This window comes from Acanthaster planci, linkage group LG01 (assembly GCF_054643075.1).
Source record: "Acanthaster planci isolate LZ-2023a linkage group LG01, COTS_SCS, whole genome shotgun sequence".
Classification (NCBI taxonomy): Eukaryota; Metazoa; Echinodermata; class Asteroidea; order Valvatida; family Acanthasteridae; genus Acanthaster; species Acanthaster planci.
The window spans coordinates 20,029,604-20,047,868 of NC_141777.1; the positions used below are offsets into that span (position 1 = coordinate 20,029,604).

The 18,265-nt window shown below is 42.4% G+C and overlaps 1 protein-coding gene across 1 annotated transcript in view; it reads left to right on the forward strand.

Annotated features, from left to right (window-relative positions):
- Positions 1 to 222: 222 nt before the first annotated feature.
- Positions 223 to 18,265, forward strand: part of LOC110982888 (kinetochore-associated protein 1-like) — a 125,446-nt gene continuing 107,403 nt past the window's right edge. The window contains exons 1-12 of the mRNA XM_087135478.1: positions 223 to 344; positions 651 to 785; positions 2,436 to 2,556; positions 3,495 to 3,610; positions 4,099 to 4,174; positions 4,739 to 4,819; positions 5,834 to 5,868; positions 6,128 to 6,238; positions 6,609 to 6,696; positions 6,952 to 7,016; positions 7,889 to 8,007; positions 8,355 to 8,511. Of these exons, the coding sequence (XP_086991604.1) occupies positions 660 to 785; positions 2,436 to 2,556; positions 3,495 to 3,610; positions 4,099 to 4,174; positions 4,739 to 4,819; positions 5,834 to 5,868; positions 6,128 to 6,238; positions 6,609 to 6,696; positions 6,952 to 7,016; positions 7,889 to 8,007; positions 8,355 to 8,511 (1,095 nt within the window). The 5' untranslated portion in view covers positions 223 to 344; positions 651 to 659. The remainder of the gene's footprint in view (positions 345 to 650; positions 786 to 2,435; positions 2,557 to 3,494; positions 3,611 to 4,098; positions 4,175 to 4,738; positions 4,820 to 5,833; positions 5,869 to 6,127; positions 6,239 to 6,608; positions 6,697 to 6,951; positions 7,017 to 7,888; positions 8,008 to 8,354; positions 8,512 to 18,265) is intronic.

An 18,265-nucleotide genomic window follows, 5' to 3' on the forward strand; every position in this document is an offset into this window, starting at 1 on the left:
AATAAACCATCTTTTGCATTTGAACTATTTAGAAAACTTCGATTTGTGGGCACTGGTACTACGCGACAGTTCAGCCCCAGCCATCCGCATGTACATCGCTCGCTCAGTCCTCCAGTCGGGGCCCGTGAGCATTTTATGTAATGTATACCGCCCTCTGCTGTCCAGTGTTACATTTCGCGGGAATTTCAGAACCACATTACGTAGCAAAAATACGTAGGCCTGATACTAGTGATAGTACAACTAACAGTACGTACAGTACATGTACTAGTACGTGCTCACGCCCAAGAGCTACGTACAGTACATGTAGCAGTGTAGGCTGTTCACGTACATCTATTTGTGAAAAGGTCTGTAACTTCCATAGGTTTCTGTCCGAAGAAGAGCATTTGGCTAAAATGTTGCATCCTGACTCCACTTTTCTCATCGTATATCATCTCAATAAAAGTCAGTCATTACAGAAATGCTGGAAAGACACGAATTCTGGACTGAGAAACATTTACTAATGTTGTTGGGAAATACTTAGAAAATTCTTAAGGGACTTAGGCCCTACTTACTGAGTAACTCACTTACTATACTGTATCATCACAACCACTGGTATGACCAGTGGTTTGTTTTGTCTTCACTTCACTAAGGCTTTGTTTCTTTCCCTAAAGGCTGAAGGCATGTCGTGGGATGACGTTGAAGCGGGCATTGGGGGAGATGAGACAGCTAATTTTGGCCCCCGCCAGGAGTCAGGGTCCTCCCTCTTTCAGGTGGACACTCTGGCTACCATCTCACCAAGGGGAGAGGTAAGGTTTGTAAAATGACATGGCACGTGGATGGTGCTGTTAATTATTTGTGCTTCATCATGTAGGTGTAGGCTACATGTGAAATACACGCATGCAGTAGGTATCTGTGTCGACCATAGAACCTGCAAGTTTGAACATAGAGCAAGGAACTTGCTCTAGGCCCTATGGTTTGAAAGAGTGCACTCTATCTTCAGCTTTTGTTAAAAAGGAAAGAGTTCCATATGCAGATGCCACTTGACATCCGTGCATCTGTCCACTGTTTTTATTTTGAGACTGGTCTGAAAATTTCTAATATACCTTGGTATTCTCCCTCCTAAATTGAACTTTTCTGGACATATTTTTGCTTCCTGACGGCCCATGGGTCGCTGTAGGGAATAATTACTGGCGTCCATATATGGATTTTTTTCCATTAAAAAATCAGATCTTTGAAACCTTTGGGAGCATTTCATTACATATAATATAGAAGGATATGTGTACGTATGCAGTGTAATAGAATATCCCCTGACTGGCTGACATGGCACGCTTCATGTTCACTTGAATTTCCTCGTACAGCGTTGCCAAAACTCTTTGTTGAACATGTTAAAAAACGTCAGTCCACTTGGTTATGCTTAAATACCCAACTACAATTTTGTTTGAAAATTGTTTTGTATGTTTGGATGCCTTTTATAAGAGTTCATTATGTACTTTGGAAAAAGATTTGAAAATGAGGCCGAGATCAAATTTGGAGCATTGGAGTGGGTTCTTAAAATCAAAATTTATGAATCAGAATATCAGGAGTTTGGTTAAATATCACCTCTTGTGGAATTTGAAGTAAAAACATTTGGTCAGTAGACTCTGGAGGCAAAAATTCAAAGTGCACCACATAAGTGTGCGTGTACATGTACATGTACATCACTAATAAAAAGTTCCATTGAGAACTCGACTGCTTATTCTAGAACATCAGCTGTTTGTAATTCCTACTTGGAATCATGTGTTCCCATGGGAACAGGGGTAATGGCCCAATCCTTATTATTGCATGACCAATTCCTGTGCAGAAAGAACTAATACTAGTGTTTTGAAAAGGAGCACTGGACTTATCAGATATTCAGATGTTCACTTAGTGATAGAAACATGTGCATATGTACATGTACATGTCTTTTATTTAACTTGTCGTTAATCAGGTGGCTAGTTAGGCATGTAACAGAAGGTTTAATTCACAAAGTTGTTATAAATAATGATCATAAATCCTAACCTAGTGTAAGCGAAATCAGAAGTGTGATAAAAATGGAAGAATTGGGACTGGCGGGTTTACTTGTAGGAAATATTTACATTGGAAGGGAGCAGTGGAAAACAAAAGTTTGGCCGGCAGTAACCCGAAAGAAAAATGAAAAGAAAAAACTGGCAAAAATGGACAGCATTTTAACCCTTTTTTTTTTGATTGGCCAGGTTTTCATTCCTATATTCACAAATTGCGGCTCACCTACAATGCAAACATTTGGTGCTGTGCCGCTTTACAATTTTGAGTTTTTCAGTGCACATTTTTGTAACACAAAAAAAACTCCTGGGAAATTTTATTACACAGCTGCCTATACACAAAGTTTCTGTTGAAATAGGGATTTAATTGTGATGAAAGTACCCTAACATTTCCATGATTTTACATTTGTACTCCAGGTAGAGTGTAACCCTCATGTCTATGCGGCATGCGCCCCGGAAGGATTCTGTGTGGTGGCCGGGAGTCAGGTTTCACTTTTTGATGAAGCCTGCCAGAAATTCATCAGTACACTAAGCTTTGGTGAGCATTTCTATCTTACACTTTTGCCAATTAATTCATCTTCTCTCTCCTCGGCAGCCTCCAGTCTACTGTATAAATAACTAACGCCCTGCAACTGATGCCTGAAATGGGCAAATCTCCATTTTTGGACATCACTCATTTTCCCCTGCATATCAGCCAAGTTGGGAAGTGATAACATGTCCTAAAAAGTTAAATTTAACGGGGAAATTTTGGAACACTTCAGAAACATTTTGAATGTTTCACATTAGTCTCTAAAGATTTGTGAACAGGGTATCATTTGATGTGTAGGTATATGGAACTCTTACCACCTGAAATTAAACAATTAAATGAGCAAATCATAGGTATATGGCTCATGTGCAAGGTGAACATATGTAAATGTCATGTAAAATCTTATTTTTAAACCTAACAGCACCTTTCTTGGCCCTTTGAGTATCTCTGCTGATCAATTACCTGGCTCTCTCAGGTGCATTTGGATGTGGTAATGTTAAAGTGGGAAAGCTGATGTGACTTAAAATTTTTCTGTTCATGAAAGACAGATTCTTTCATGTAACTATCCACACTGTACTTGTGTACATGGTGCACGGTAGATATCCTCACTCTACATTTGCTTGTTGCTGTAGCCTGATTGCTTCCACACAACCTTGGCGTTCTGCATTTTAGGCAGTAAGCAAAAAGGGCCGCCTATTCAATTCCATCCTGCATTGCGTATTACTGTGCATTCATGTACACTGTACATGCATATTACCTGATGTAGCTAACAGAAGTGCTGAGAAATGTAACAAACACCACGAAAGTAGAGATGTACTGGGTGAAAATTGATGGGCATTTCAATCTTAAATTCTGAATGCCGAGTCAGGAGACTCTCCGTGGGGATGTTGGAATGCCGCGTATTAATAAATACATTTGTTGCTTTGACTTCTATGGCATATCTTGTGCAGAATCTGATGTTGATGTTGTCACGTGGAGCACAGACTCGCTCTTCCTAGTGGTTGCTGAACGCAGTGGTTCCATTCACTTTGTGGATGTTGAGCTCAAGCAAGTCCTGTTTTCGCAGGTGTGTTTTGTAGTACTGTGCTTTTGTTAGACTGTAGAATGAAAAACACAGCTTACAAGTACATGTACACGTATCCTTTAAATGTCTGAGGGCACGTCCTGTCAGGATATTCCATCTTACATGTACATCTAAAAAACCCATCAGTAGTCATGAGTACTCTCATCCTGTGGCAAATTTTTCTTGATGTATAAGTTTGGGGAATAAGAAAGGTTGCTATAAATTACTCTGTTTAAAAAGCATTTTTTTCCAGCCTCACTTCTACTTTGTCGTAGCAAAAAACTGAAGCTTAATTGAAAACATTTTTGAAGTACCACCAACACTAAGTTTCTGTGCGTTTTTGGTAGTAGTACAAGTCAGTCTTTGGAAAAGTTCTTACAAAAAGTTTAGTTTCTGTTTAAGTAAACTTAAACTAATGCCAAATATGAATTCAAATTTTGAATTTTCAACTACATGCATAATCATGAAGGATTTCAATTTCTTGTCTTTAGGTGTTGAAATCTGGAAGTGAAACAGTTGACAAGAAGTGTTTCTTACAGATGATGTTCTCACCAGGCAAAGATGCAGGTACAGACAAGTGATTAGTTGGGGGGGAGGTTCATGAATACATTGAGTGTGACTGGCGTGAAATCTGTTTCAAAGTTTTTTTGGATTTGGTTAGGTTTAGTTAGTATTCATAAATTCCTAAAACAGTTTGCCCATTCCAATAGGTTGAGAGACCACCATGTTGCCTGTCTTAAATGGTAGATAAAGCACCAGCAGGCTATCTGCTCTCGGTACATGCCGCGCACATCAGTCTCTGTAAAGAGATTGTTTACAGCTGATGGAGAGAGGAATGTACCATAAAGTGTTGAGAGGGGTGTTTGAACCAAAAAATGAAGCAAAATTATTGAACAAAACTTTGCAAAACATGGTAAATCTAATGGGTTGGGTGTCTTAAAGTAAATATGGACTGCTTTCCTGGTGATGCCAAACTCTTTCTCCCTTATATGATTTGTGATACATTCCATTGTTTCGGATTCCCAGCTTGATCAAGTGAGACAAAAGCACTCCAGAGATACCGGGAAGAAGCTGCTGCTTTACTTTTCCACCTCCGAATGCAACTTATTGTTTTCGGTTTCTTTTATGCAGCTGTCCATGATCTTCTCATTCTCCGGGCGGACGGACAACTTTTCAGATTCTCCAACATCAACTTGGAAAAACTCAATGAAGGTACACTGAAACGTAATACTACCCAAAAGCAGCCGCATTTTATTATCCCCATAATCTCACAGTGCAAAAAACAAGGGGGAAAAGTAGATCATACAATATCGTTGTATTAAAGTTTACCAGTCAAAGGGGTTCAATATTCACTAATCTGGTGAGCAGAATTATAATCCATTTAAATAGAACCACACTCGTGCACGAGTGCTTTGCATGCATTACAAGCCTCTTCAACCAATCTCAGTAGGGTGTTGTGACTTGACAGTATGCGCACATGTCTCAATTTAATAAGAATACAAGCAACATGTTCTAAAGTGTGCTGCCGTTGCAAGTATTGATATCTGGTCGGATTAGTCTGTACCGTCAGGCACCACACTGTATTGAGGAAAATTGATTTCCATGTATACAGTACTAGCACTGAGAAATGATGCAGCATGTCTGTCAGTGTTTAATTTCAAGTTTGAACATGTTAATATTTGTAGGCCTGTGCTCGTGTACTTAGCTACTCGTCTGCCGGTGTCTCTGCCCAGTTATGGTTTTTTTTTTTGGTTGGGTATCCGTTAAAAAAAGTTACATAAAAAAGAAAGAATGTTGCTGAGGTGTTTGTTTTGCTTTGTATTTAAGTTCATGAAAGCACACTAGCACCAATTCTATTAATCATAGGTGGCAAGCAATATTGTACAGTTAAATTACTATGATATCCAATAAAATTGGTTAGTTTTATGGGCAAGCTGTTTTTGTTACTTGCATGACAACGTTTGCTGTTTTTTTTAATGAGTGTCTTGAATTTACAATACAAAATGACAAACCCTTTGATGTTTTATTTTAAAAGTCTATCCTTGCAACATTGGGTGAAAACTCTTTTCGCCATGATCATCTCAACAGTCAGGTGAAAATCGGAAAATGTTCTGTAACGACAGTGGATACCCAGTTCCCCAAATACCCCTAAACACATAAGCCAATCTAGATATTTGTATGTGGAAACCGTGTCCTCTCAGTGATGATTGTTATTTTGCCTTTTAGCCATCGAGGCAAGAGATCTGCAGCTGGCCAAAGAGGTATGTTGAAATTGATTTAGCAATTAATTAAAAATCAGTGCTTGCCCCCTCTCAGAATTGCAGCTCATCAATTTCCTATCTTTCTAAAGACTAACAACATGACAATAGAAGTAGGAGAGGATAGTTAAAGTGCTGTTTCTTTTGCATTAGCATTGGTTACATCAAAATGGAAAAGGGTGGGCTCTCCTTTCAGATTGTACAGATCCAGGTGATGTTAATGTACATTTTTGAGCATTTTTTTTTTAATTGAATTATCCAGTTACAGGCTAGTATCTGCATGGAAAGTCTAGATACAGGCTTGGCCCATTCTGGTTCTGTCAGCTTCTTCACCACAGCGAACTCCATGGGGAAAACAATCATTGTCACTTGTGTAAGTTCAAACTGTGATCATCATTGGCTTTCAAGAACAGAAGACTTTTGGGGAAAACCTGAATTAATGTGGCAAAAACAAAGTCAAAAGTAGAATTTTGAGAAGCCCTCAAATTCTAACATATTTGTTTGCTCTTAAACATTGTGTATATAGATACTGGTATGTATGGTTTGTAAGTATGTTTTGTAAGTAGCTATACCTTGATTGGAATGGTAGTGCATTATGGCTTTAAAAGTTCAAGTTTTTCGTTCATAAGATGCAGACTTTTTTCTCCTGGTTGACGTGTAAAGCTAAATTGGAACTTTATAAAATGTACGTCTTGTTTTCTCACGCATTACAAATCTTGTGATGATTCTTTATGCTATTCTAGGGCTATGGAGAGGCAGTTGTTGGCCTGTGGTCCCGACGAAACAAGGCTGTAGACCTCATCCAGCAGATTGGCAGTGACTTCTTTGATGGTAAGAGCATTATAAAACTGCAGAATAGCGTGGACACACTGAACCACATTCAGCCCATCTTTTGTTGGCAGTTTGTACCCTGGAAACAATGTTTATTCTTTGTACGAATTTAGCCCAAGTTTGTCACAAATGCCAAAGCTGCAAGAGCATTTGTACCCAAAGTTACAAACAGTCACACATGATCACCTTATCTCTTCTCTCTGAGATGTGAGCTGCAGATTTATCTCTCACCATTTTACACTTTACCCCAAACAGGTGGAGGCGTGGAAAAGTGTCGTGTCAGCGGAAATGGCAAATTTCTGTTTCTGCTTGATGACAGTGTGAGTATCATCTGGTGTTAAAGTCTGCAAAAGAGTGAGCCAGGGTTGCATTTCCAAAGGCAAAAGCACCTGGGTGTCACACCAGTTTGAACACCTTCAATGCATACACATCAGCGTTACATACCTAGTGTGGACGTGCCTTTGTTTTCGTGCAGTTGAGAAAAACCCGTTGAAAGTACTAATTTTTCTTGAACTGTGAACACTCTTTGGGGCTAGATTTTTGATGGTGATTTCCTCAACTGTTTCTTTTCATAGTGTGATGGATAACCTTAACTCTACAATGCCCCTAAACCTGTTTTTCAGAAAGGGGAAAACCTGGCATGGATTAGGGCAGGTTCACACAAGGTCTTTGCTACTGCACTGTGTGGACATTTTTTTCTTCATTGGTCCACACAGTGATTGACATTCTCGTGCACTTCAAGTTGGCATGTGACCTTGCTGATTGCAAGAGAAGGCCCTTACACAGAAATCCCTTTAAACTGTTCACATTTTTCACACAGTGGGGAACTTTGTGTGAACCTGGGTAAGGCAACACATCTTCTTTACTTTCACCGTGTAGATCTCTTTTGTTCAGTGGTCCACACAAACAAAGGCATACCTTTTCAACGGTGTCCAAGAGCCCTTGAGAAAAACAAGGCAAACTGTGTGTAAAGTGCTTTCCTGTAGTCGAGTCCATCTAAGTCAAGTCAAACATTTCCACAATGCTAGTCACAAGTAACGGTGTGAACAATAACCTCCATCCCAGTGTGGCTCGGGTAAAGAATGGATGAATTGTGATGGACTTGCGGGGGCTTGGCGATGACACGTGATGGAATTGACTATCCTGTGAGGGGTTCGTATCACACAGTTCACATTTGTCTCTTCATCTCCAGCATACGCTCAGTGCTTGGGACTTGCGTTCGCTCCTGATGATCTCCTTCTGGCCGGACTTGGCAGTGCAAGACTTTCTGTTGATGAATTTCAACTCTGTCAACACCGGTGAAAAGGGCAGGTAACTGATTGATGTCATAGATTTTTCAGTCCGTTGTACGCGAAGTAGTCAAATACATCGTGAGTAAAACGACTACAGCCAGGCATCAACCACTTCACGCCTTATGACATGTTAAAACATGCAGTGATTTCTTGTAACACGGAGGATGTTGAAACACGTTCATAGTCAAGCGAAACTCCACATTGATGTTGAGGCCCAAAAGTTTGGTAACTAAACTACAAGTGCCTGATTACTGAGAGGTTAGATGCTTCAAGGCTTGCAGGATAGCGGATACTATGATTGTTAATGAGTGCAGGAATCTGAGGAAGACCAAACTGGGAAAGCAAATGTTTTTTTTTTCTTGACAGTAACACAAACGCAGAGCAGGCCCAGCTGCAGCTGGTCCTCCTGACCAGGCCAGAACCAGACTGTTATCTAAAAGTCTTCACTCTGCCTGGCCTGCAGTGCACCTACACGCTGACAGTGAGTGGCTACACAACGCTAGCTGAGGTGCTGCCCAATCAGGTGACTACGCCGCTTTTGTGCTTTTCATCTTTCAGATTTTGCCCTTCCATATGCTACCAATAAAATCTGCCCTTCCATATGCTACCAATTTGTGCATTACATTAGGCTGAGGTACATAAGTTTTAAATTTGTGGGTCACACATTAGCAAACAAATACAGAGTAAAATCAGAAAAATGTTTCAACAGTTTTCAGTTTTGAATTGGATATAAGCAATGGAGAAGAAGGTGTAGAAGTGCATTATAAGCAATCCACTTTAGTTTATGCTGTTAAAAAGAGAAGTTGGAAATACCTCTCATACAAATGTTGGTGCAAAATAAGTTAAAAAAGTGAATTGAAATAACATCCTTCTTTGCTGCTACAAATCCTCATTACATTGTCCTAATAAGCCAGTGTGATCCACCAGCTGCACTTGCACATTTCAACATTTGCCAATTTGGAAACAGACACACAGAAGTGCTTTGTTAACTGAATCTACAAATTGTAATTGTCTGTTACTGTCTATTTTTGGATGGATAATTATTCATAACCAGTCAACAAAGGGGCTTCTCTTTCTTGGATATGAGGATTGTGGCAATAGCATTAACACAGTCCCTTACAAAAAGGCACTCACTTGGCAATGTTATTGTGATTATATTAACAATGAAGGATAGACTTGACACTTCAGTTTTGTCTCTTGTGGCGTAGTCTGACCACCCTTTGAAGCTCCTAAATATGCAAATTTCCCACGACGATGCCAAAGAATGCCCTTTCGCACCAACACCCACATTCTGTTAGACACTTGGATCAAAGTCAAGGGGAGGGAATCTGAGTTTGTCCTTCATTAGTAAAAGAATTCCCATTACAACTATATTGAAGGTAAATTCCTTTTTAAATGTAATTGGGGAATTATGTTACACAATTTCAATTAGACTAACCTCCATAGATGTTATGGCGCTACAGTGTCAATGCTAACACTGCCTTTCCCAACTCGCTAGCAGAAGACATTCTGCAGTAGAATCTGGCAAAAGTTCTTACTGAACTCTAGTCAGCTGTTTTTTAGAATGTCTGCAGTGGAAGCACCAGCACGGACTGCAGCAGGGCTTTTAGCCATGCTTGATCAGTGGGTAGTGTACCACACTAGCATACTTGACAGGGATGGTGCGAGATCAGTGAGGTCACATGTACTTTTCGTTCTGCAATCTGGGAAGAAGTATGGGGGCGAGGACCTTGCTGACTGTACCAATAGTGAGATGCCTCTGTGGTTGTGGCAATCTTGTCTGCTACCTTTGTTTTTGTAACGATTGATTGTATTTGCCTCTTTTGGGTCTGCTAGAGCAGGGGGTCACCACACTTCAGAACTTCGGGGGGAGACCATCTACACCAGGGCCTTTTTGTTTTTGAGTCCACTGATGGAACGGTTCACTGCTGGAAGGGTTCACTGCAGCCAGATAGATTTTGCTATCAAGATCATGCAGGATTGGAAATTGTGACAGATAGTGTAATGCCTCAAGGCACACTTCAAAGTCAACATCACTGGCCATCAGAGAGGTGAAGTGATATCTTCCCAACGGTCAAGTTGTGCTGGTGAGTCAGTCAGGGGCAAGCCAGAAGCTGAGAATAACAGAGCGCTTTTCCTTAGGTAGGACCATTTGCCTTTTTAATACCACTGTACAAGCCATTAATGTCTCCAGAGACAGCACTGTGTTGGATGCGGGCATTGAGGCCAGACCGGTAGCAGTGAAGGAATGCTTGAGTGAGGCATTGGACATTGATCTCAGTAGTATGGAGCACAGAGGATGAGGAGCCGGTGTGGAGCATGGCGTCTTTGGATCTAGCTGCACATTTGGCCTTATCTTGGAAGGAACAACTTGCAACAGATTTGGAACAATGTATCTTACAATCCTTAGGCATATCAAACAAAAAACTTGTCAAAAAAGCTGAAATGTTGTCTTCACTCTGGCATAAATTCTTCCTACTTGTAGCTCTCTATGACCTTCCAATTCATGGATGGTTAAAATTGTTGTCAACAGCAAATTATGTCAGAGCCAACACTGAGAGAAACCAGAGTCAATGCTGAAAAACCCAGTCAATTGCCAGTAAAAGACAATATACTCGAGATGAACAGTGAAAAATGTGAGCACAGTGATGGAAGCCCCTGCTGGTAATGGAAGCCAAGGACACAACTCTGGGCACACCCTCCAAGGTCAAGTACATGTCAGTTATGGAGAGTCTGTGTGAGAGTGTCCAGGCTGTCACGGAAATGAAGGAAGGCATCCAACCATTGCTATGAGAACTTCCACCAGATTTGTTTGGAGGCAGTCAGAGCTAAGCACCCAAGTTGGCTCCAGGAATACAAAGGTTGATTTCACCATGGTGAATACTCGACACTGGTTACAGAAGATTTGCAACCTATAGTGGAAGCCTACATGTAGCTACAGACTGATGTTATCAGTTTTAAGGGCTTTAAGCCATGCTGGACCAGTGGCTAGTGTACCACACTGGCATACTTGATAGGGATGGTGCGAGATCAGTGAGGTCACATGTACTTTTCGTTCTGCCGGGAGCTGTATTTCCAGTCCCCTATCAATACCAAGAGCAATGGAGCATCAAAAGCAAGGTTAAGCTATTAAAACAAACCAGGGCATTCCAAAGAGAAAGGCAAATTCAAGGAGGAAAGACTCGAGTTTGAAGCCAGAAAGAAAGAAAGAGTTGAGACTCAAGCAGAAAGAAGAGCTTGAACTCAGGACTGAATTAGAGTAATTGTGGAAGAAACAATTCTGGATGAACTACAGCAGAGCGAGCAACGTGACAAAGCTGAGTACTTAGCCCTTCTTACTTCTAAACCATCCTCACCATTGGGTCTCGCTTTCAATCCTGCTGTGCCAGAGTATTTTTTTTGTGTCATCATTCAGCATGTTGGCTTGAGCTCAAGTTTTAACCCCAAACACCAGTTTTGGATTCTGGTGAACCTAGTCAGCTGTTTTTTTAGAATGTCTGCAGTGGAAACACCAGCATGGACTGCAGCAGATACAGAGGCGTTTCTTGTCAAGTGTGCCTTAAAGATAACAGTACCTATCCTGTCAGTGACATAACATCCCTGAGCTGTCTAGAAATAGTGGAGTGGTGATAAGGCTTCAAATGTGACAACATAATACAACATAACAGGACTTCATGGATGAGGACATGTCTGTCTTTGGACCTGGCTCGGACGTAATACAGATTTAAAAGCTTTTCCTGAGCTTCGGGGAATAGAGTGGTACACAAAAGCCTTTGTCAAGTTTATGAAAATAAAAAAGAACAGGTGTTGTTGCTTTATTTAGTTTCTGTAGCTGTCTCGGGAAGAAAACCAAGTCCACAGTGGAGCGACATATACAGAACCAACACTGACTCTGAGGATAATTTCTGTTGGCAGTGATCTGCAATCTGGGCAGAAGTATGGGGGCGAGGACCTTGCTGACTGTACCAATAGTGAGATGCCTCTGTGGTTGTGGCAATCTTGTCTGCTACCTTTGTTTTTGTAACGATTGATTGTATTTGCCTCTTTTGGGTCTGCTAGAGCAGGGGGTCACCACACTTCAGAACTTCGGGGGGAGACCATCTACACCAGGGCCTTTTTGTTTTTGAGTCCACTGATGGAACGGTTCACTGCTGGAAGGGTTCACTGCAGCCAGATAGATTTTGCTATCAAGATCATGCATGATTGGAAATAGTGACAGATAGTGTAATGCCTCAAGGCACACTTCAAAGTCAACATCACTGGCCATCAGAGAGGTGAAGTGATATCTTCCCAACGGTCAAGTTGTGCTGGTGAGTCAGTCAGGGGCAAGCCAGAAGCTGAGAATAACAGAGCGCTTTTCCTTAGGTAGGACCATTTGCCTTTTTAATACCACTGTACAAGCCATTAATGTCTCCAGAGACAGCACTGTGTTGGATGCGGGCATTGAGGCCAGACCGGTAGCAGTGAAGGAATGCTTGAGTGAGGCGTTGGACATTGATCTCAGTAGTATGGAGCAAAGAGGGTGAGGAGCCGGTGTGGAGCATGGCGTCTTTGGATCTAGCTGCACATTTGGCCTTATCTTGGAAGGAACGACTTCCAACAGATTTGGAACAATGTATCTTACAATCCTTAGGCATATCAAACAAAAAACTTGTCAAAAAAGCTGAAATGTTTTCTTCACTCTGGCATAAATTCTTCCTACTTGTAGCTCTCTATGACCTTCCAATTCATGGATGGATAAATTGTTGTCAACAGCAAATTATGTCAGAGCCAACACTGAGAGAAACCAGAGTCAACTCTGAAAAAGCCAGTCAATTGCCAGTAAGACAATATACTCGAGATGAACAGTGAAAAATGTGAGCACAGTGATGGAAGCCCTTGATGGTAATGGAAGCCAAGGACACAACTCTGGGCACACCCTCCAAGGTCAAGTACATGGAAGTTATGGAGAGTCTGTGTGAGAGTGTCCAGGCTGTCACGGAAAAGAAGGAAGGCATCCAACCATTGCTATTAGAACTTCCACCAGATTTGGAGGCAGTCAGAGCTAAGCACCCAAGTTGGCTCCAGGAATGCAAAGGTTGATTTCACCATGGTGAATACTCGACACTGGTTACAGAAGATTTGCAAACTATAGTGGAAGCTTACATGTAGCTGCAGACTGATGTTATCAGTTTTAAAGGCTTTAAGCCATGCTGGATCAGAGGCTAGTGTACCACACTAGCATACTTGACAGGTATGGTGCGAGGTCAGTGAGGTCACATGTACTTCTCGTTCTGCCAGGAGCTGTATTTCCAGTCCCCTATCAATACCAAGAGCAATGGAGCATCAGAAGCAAGGTTAAGCTATTGACACAAACCAGGGCAGTCCAAAGAGAAAGGCAAATTCAAGGAGGAAAGACTCGAGTTTAAAGCCAGAAAGAAAGAAAGAGTTGAGACTCAAGCAGAAAGAAGAGCTTGAACTCAGGACTGAATAAGAGTAATTGTGGAAGAAACAATTCTGGATGAACTACATTAGAGCGAGCAACGTGACAGAGCTGATTACCTTAGCTCTTCTTACTTCTAAACCTTCCTCACCATTGGGTCTCGCTTTCAATCCTGCTGTGCCAGAGTATTGTTTTTGTGTCATCATTCAGCATGTTGGCTTGAGCTCAGCCAAGTTTTAACCCCAAACATCAGTTTCGGATTCTGGTGAACCTAGTCAGCTGTTTTTTTAGAATGTCTGCAGTGGAAACATCAGCATGGACTGCAGCAGATACAGAGGCGTTTCTTGTCGAGTGTGCCTTAAAGATAACAGTACCTATCCTGCCAGTGACATAACATCCCTGAGCTGTCTAGAAATAGTGGAGTGGTGATAAGGCTTCAAATGTGACAACATAATACAACATAACAGGACTTCATGGATGAGGACATGTCTGTCTTTGGACCTGGCTCGGACGTAATAGAGATTTAAAAGCTTTTCCTGAGCTCCGGGGAATAGAGTGGTACACAAAAGCCTTTGTCAAGTTTATGAAAATAAAAAAGAACAGGTGTTGTTGCTTTATATAGTTTCTGTAGCTGTCTCGGGAAGAAAACCAAGTCCACAGTGGAGCGACATATACAGAACCAACACTGACTCTGAGGATAATTTCTGTTGGCAGTGATCTGCAATCTGGGAAGAAGTATGGGGGCGAGGACCTTGCTTACTGTACCAATAGTGAGATGCCTCTGTGGTTGTGGCAATCTTGTCTGCTACCTTTGTTTTTGTAAGGATTGATTATATTTGCCTCTTTTGGGTCTGCTAGAGCAGGGGGTCACCACACTTCAGAACTTCGGGGGATACCATCTACACCATGGCCTTTTTGTTTTTGAGTCCACTGATGGAACGGTTCACTGCTGGAACGGTTCACTGCAGCCAGATAGATTTTGCTATCAAGATCATGCAGGATTGGAAATTGTGACAGATAGTGTAATGCCTCAAGGCACACTTCAAAGTCAACATCACTGGCCATCAGAGAGGTGAAGTGATATCTTCCCAACGGTCAAGTTGTGCTGGTGAGTCAGTCAGGGGCAAGCCAGAAGCTGAGAATAACAGAGCGCTTTTCCTTAGGTAGGACCATTTGCCTTTTTAATACCACTGTACAAGCCATTAATGTCTCCAGAGACAGCACTGTGTTGGATGCGGGCATTGAGGCCAGACCGGTAGCGGTGAAGGAATGCTCAAGTGAGGCATTGGACATTGATCTCAGTAGTATGGAGCAAAGAGGATGAGGAGCCGGTGTGGAGCATGGCGTCTTTGGATCTAGTTGCACATTTGGCCTTATCTTGGAAGGAACGACTTCCAACAGATTTGGAACAATGTATCTTACAATCCTTAGGCATATCAAACAAAAAACTTGTCAAAAAAAGCTGAAATGTTTTCTTCACTCTGGCATAAATTCTTCCTACTTGTAGCTCTCTATGACCTTCCAATTCATGGATGGATAAATTGTTGTCAACAGCAAATTATGTCAGAGCCAACACTGAGAGAAACCAGAGTCAACTCTGAAAAACCCAGTCAATTGCCAGTAAAAGACAATATACTCGAGATGAACAGTGAAAAATGTGAGCACAGTGATGGAAGCCCTTGATGGTAATGGAAGCCAAGGACACAACTCTGGGCACACCCTCCAAGGTCAAGTACATGTAAGTTATGGAGAGTCTGTGTGAGAGTGTCCAGGCTTTCACGGAAATGAAGGAAGGCATCCAACCATTGCTATTAGAACTTCCACCAGATTTGGAGGCAGTCAGAGCTAAGCACCCAAGTTGGCTCCAGGAATACGAAGGTTGATTTCACCATGGTGAATACTCGACACTGGTTACAGAAGATTTGCAACCTATAGTGGAAGCCTACATGTAGCTACAGACTGATGTTATCAGTTTTAAGGGCTTTAAGCCATGCTGGATCAGAGGCTAGTGTACCACACTAGCATACTTGACAGGGATGGTGCGAGGTCAGTGAGGTCACATGTACTTCTTGTTCTGCCGGGAGCTGTATTTCCAGTCCCCTATCAATACCAAGAGCAATGGAGCATCAGAAGCAAGGTTAAGCTATTGACACAAACCAGGGCAGTCCAAAGAGAAAGGCAAATTCAAGGAGGAAAGACTCGAGTTTGAAGCCAGAAAGAAAGAAAGAGTTGAGACTCAAGCAGAAAGAAGAGCTTGAACTCAGGACTGAATTAGAGTAATTGTGGAAGAAACAATTCTGGATGAACTACAGCAGAGCGAGCAACGTGACAAAGCTGAGTACTTAGCCCTTCTTACTTCTAAACCATCCTCACCATTGGGTCTCGCTTTCAATCCTGCTGTGCCAGAGTATTGTTTTAGTGTCATCATTCATCATGTTGGCTTAAGCTTAGCCAAGTCTCAACCCCAAACACCAGTTTCGGATTCTGGTGAACCAGCAAGTACCCGGATAAAGCCCAACAGGCTCTCCTTCATGATATAAAACAGCCTGACACTAAAGCAGAGGAAACTATCTCAAACTCAACAGAAACAGGGAGCATAAAGCAGAAGGATCAAGTGTGAAATACAGCTCAAGTGACCTTCAGGAGGGTGATACAGATCATGCAGATATTGTCAACCGTTTCAAAAAGTTTCAAAAGTTGAAAGGCAATCCCCGGAGTACAGAGGATTTATCTGTCAGTACAAGACCAGAGTTGTCACCAACAGTGGATAAACATGAACTACTTCTAGCAGTTTACCATTGGAGAACCCGCTTTGTAAGAAAGTCCCACACTGTCGACTGATCGCGCAATAGTTGGTAGGGCGCCCTCAGTAGTTTGCTCATCCTTGCACCGTACATTCCGTTCTAAAGTCAGGTTTACCAAGCACATTTCCAATCAGAATACCTCCAAATTTGCCCTTACCGTACGTTACTGACAATTGTGAGTACAGCCATATGTTCTTGAGTGTTTATAGTATAAGATCATATAGTGATTCTTGTGTTGGTATGTAAAATAGGAGTTTAGAGTACAAACCTTAGCCTTAATCGGGGACAATTGTTGCAACGTTACATGTACAATTGTGATGTCATCTAGTGGGCACATGTACGTGCATTCCAGTGAATTTATTAGTATTTATTTCTGTTTATTCCCCAGTTACCACGGTTTCCTGTTCCATATATTTCCAAGACTTCATTACTGGTTTCAGCTCCACCATTCCGTTCACAAATCACAGTTTCCCCGAGATTGCTATGGTATCCTGGCCAATTGCAAGTCACTACCCCCTGTTTCTAATTATCTGGGTATAATAAACATACAGTTTCTTCATTAAACCATCCTGCTCATCAGTTTAATCGCTGATATAGAGTTTTTGTGTCACCCTTTTGAGCCACGCCTCCCTTTCCAAGTGAACCTTGTCACTTCTTCACATGGTCCTTCGAGCCCGACACTCACACAGCGACCTATGGATGATCTAGAGCAAGGAAACAAAGAACTGCAAGAGACGGCATCAACATATGATGTCCGTCCCAGAAGGGAAAGAAGGATTCCGGGGCATCTTGATGACTTTGTTGTCAGCTACAATACCCAGTCCAAGTCCAGAGTTGACAAGAATGAGCACAAATTGGATTCCTACTCAGATAAAGGCTCTATAGCGTCAAGTCACCATTTGTCAATTACACTGAGCAGTGCTCAGGAAGCCAGGCTGGAAGAACAGAAGAAAAGACAACATCTGGAGGAGATGAAACGTCAGCTTGAGGAATAGAGCCAACTTGACGATGAGTTGAGGAGATTTTATGACGCTGCATATGAGGCACGGATAGCTGCTGAAGAAGAGGCACTTGCAGCTAGAAGACGAGCGGAGAAAATTGAAAGAGAGGCCCAGCGCCAGCGAGAACAGCTGAATACACAGCTCTCCAGGAGAAGACGACTGAGAGAAGCTGAGCATGAGCTACAGAAAGCCCAACTTATTACGTTCATGACCGGTGAAACTTTGCAGCAGTCAGGTGACACCTTGCCTCAGCCACAGACACTTCAACCAGAGGTTTCCACTGTGTCCCCAGAAGAAAGGGCACAATCCACACCCAACGAGGCCCATGCCAAGTCACCTGCCATACGCAGTGAAAGTCACCCAATGACATTTACCACCTCTGTAGCTAGCACATCTGTGACCTTTTCACCTCAGCATGCTGCAAGGCCTGAATGTCAGTTACCATCTACATCGGCCATAGCCTCTTTTCCCCTGGGTGGTATGTTTCCATCACCAGGTGAAGCTCTGAATCCTGCACCATCAATCCATATTGCACCACCAGTTGTTGGGCAGCCATTCCACATGCTGACATTCCACCCTCCGTCACCATTCATGCCTCAACCCCCGCAACCTCAACCAAATTTTTCCGTCGTGTCTGCAGAACAAAGGGCACAACCCACACCCATGGAGGCCCATGCCAAGTTACCTGCCACTTGCAGTAAGGGTTACCCAACCGTGTCTACCACTACAGTAGTTACCACACCTGTGACTTCTTCATTTCAGCGTGCTTCACTACCTGAATCTCAGCTACCAGCAAGACCAGCCATAGCCTCTCACCCCCTGGGTGGCATGTCTCCTTCGCCAGATGCAGTTCTGAACCCTGCACCACCAATCCCCAGTGTGCCACCAGTAGCAGGGAAGCCACTTGTCACCCCACCATCGCACCCAGCTTCACCAGTCATGCGGAACATGACAGAACTATTGATCACTTCATCTTATGGTGTGCCCCGTCCAACCTTACCACACTTCACCACCCGCAAGGAACGTGACTTTGCACTCCTAAATATGGCC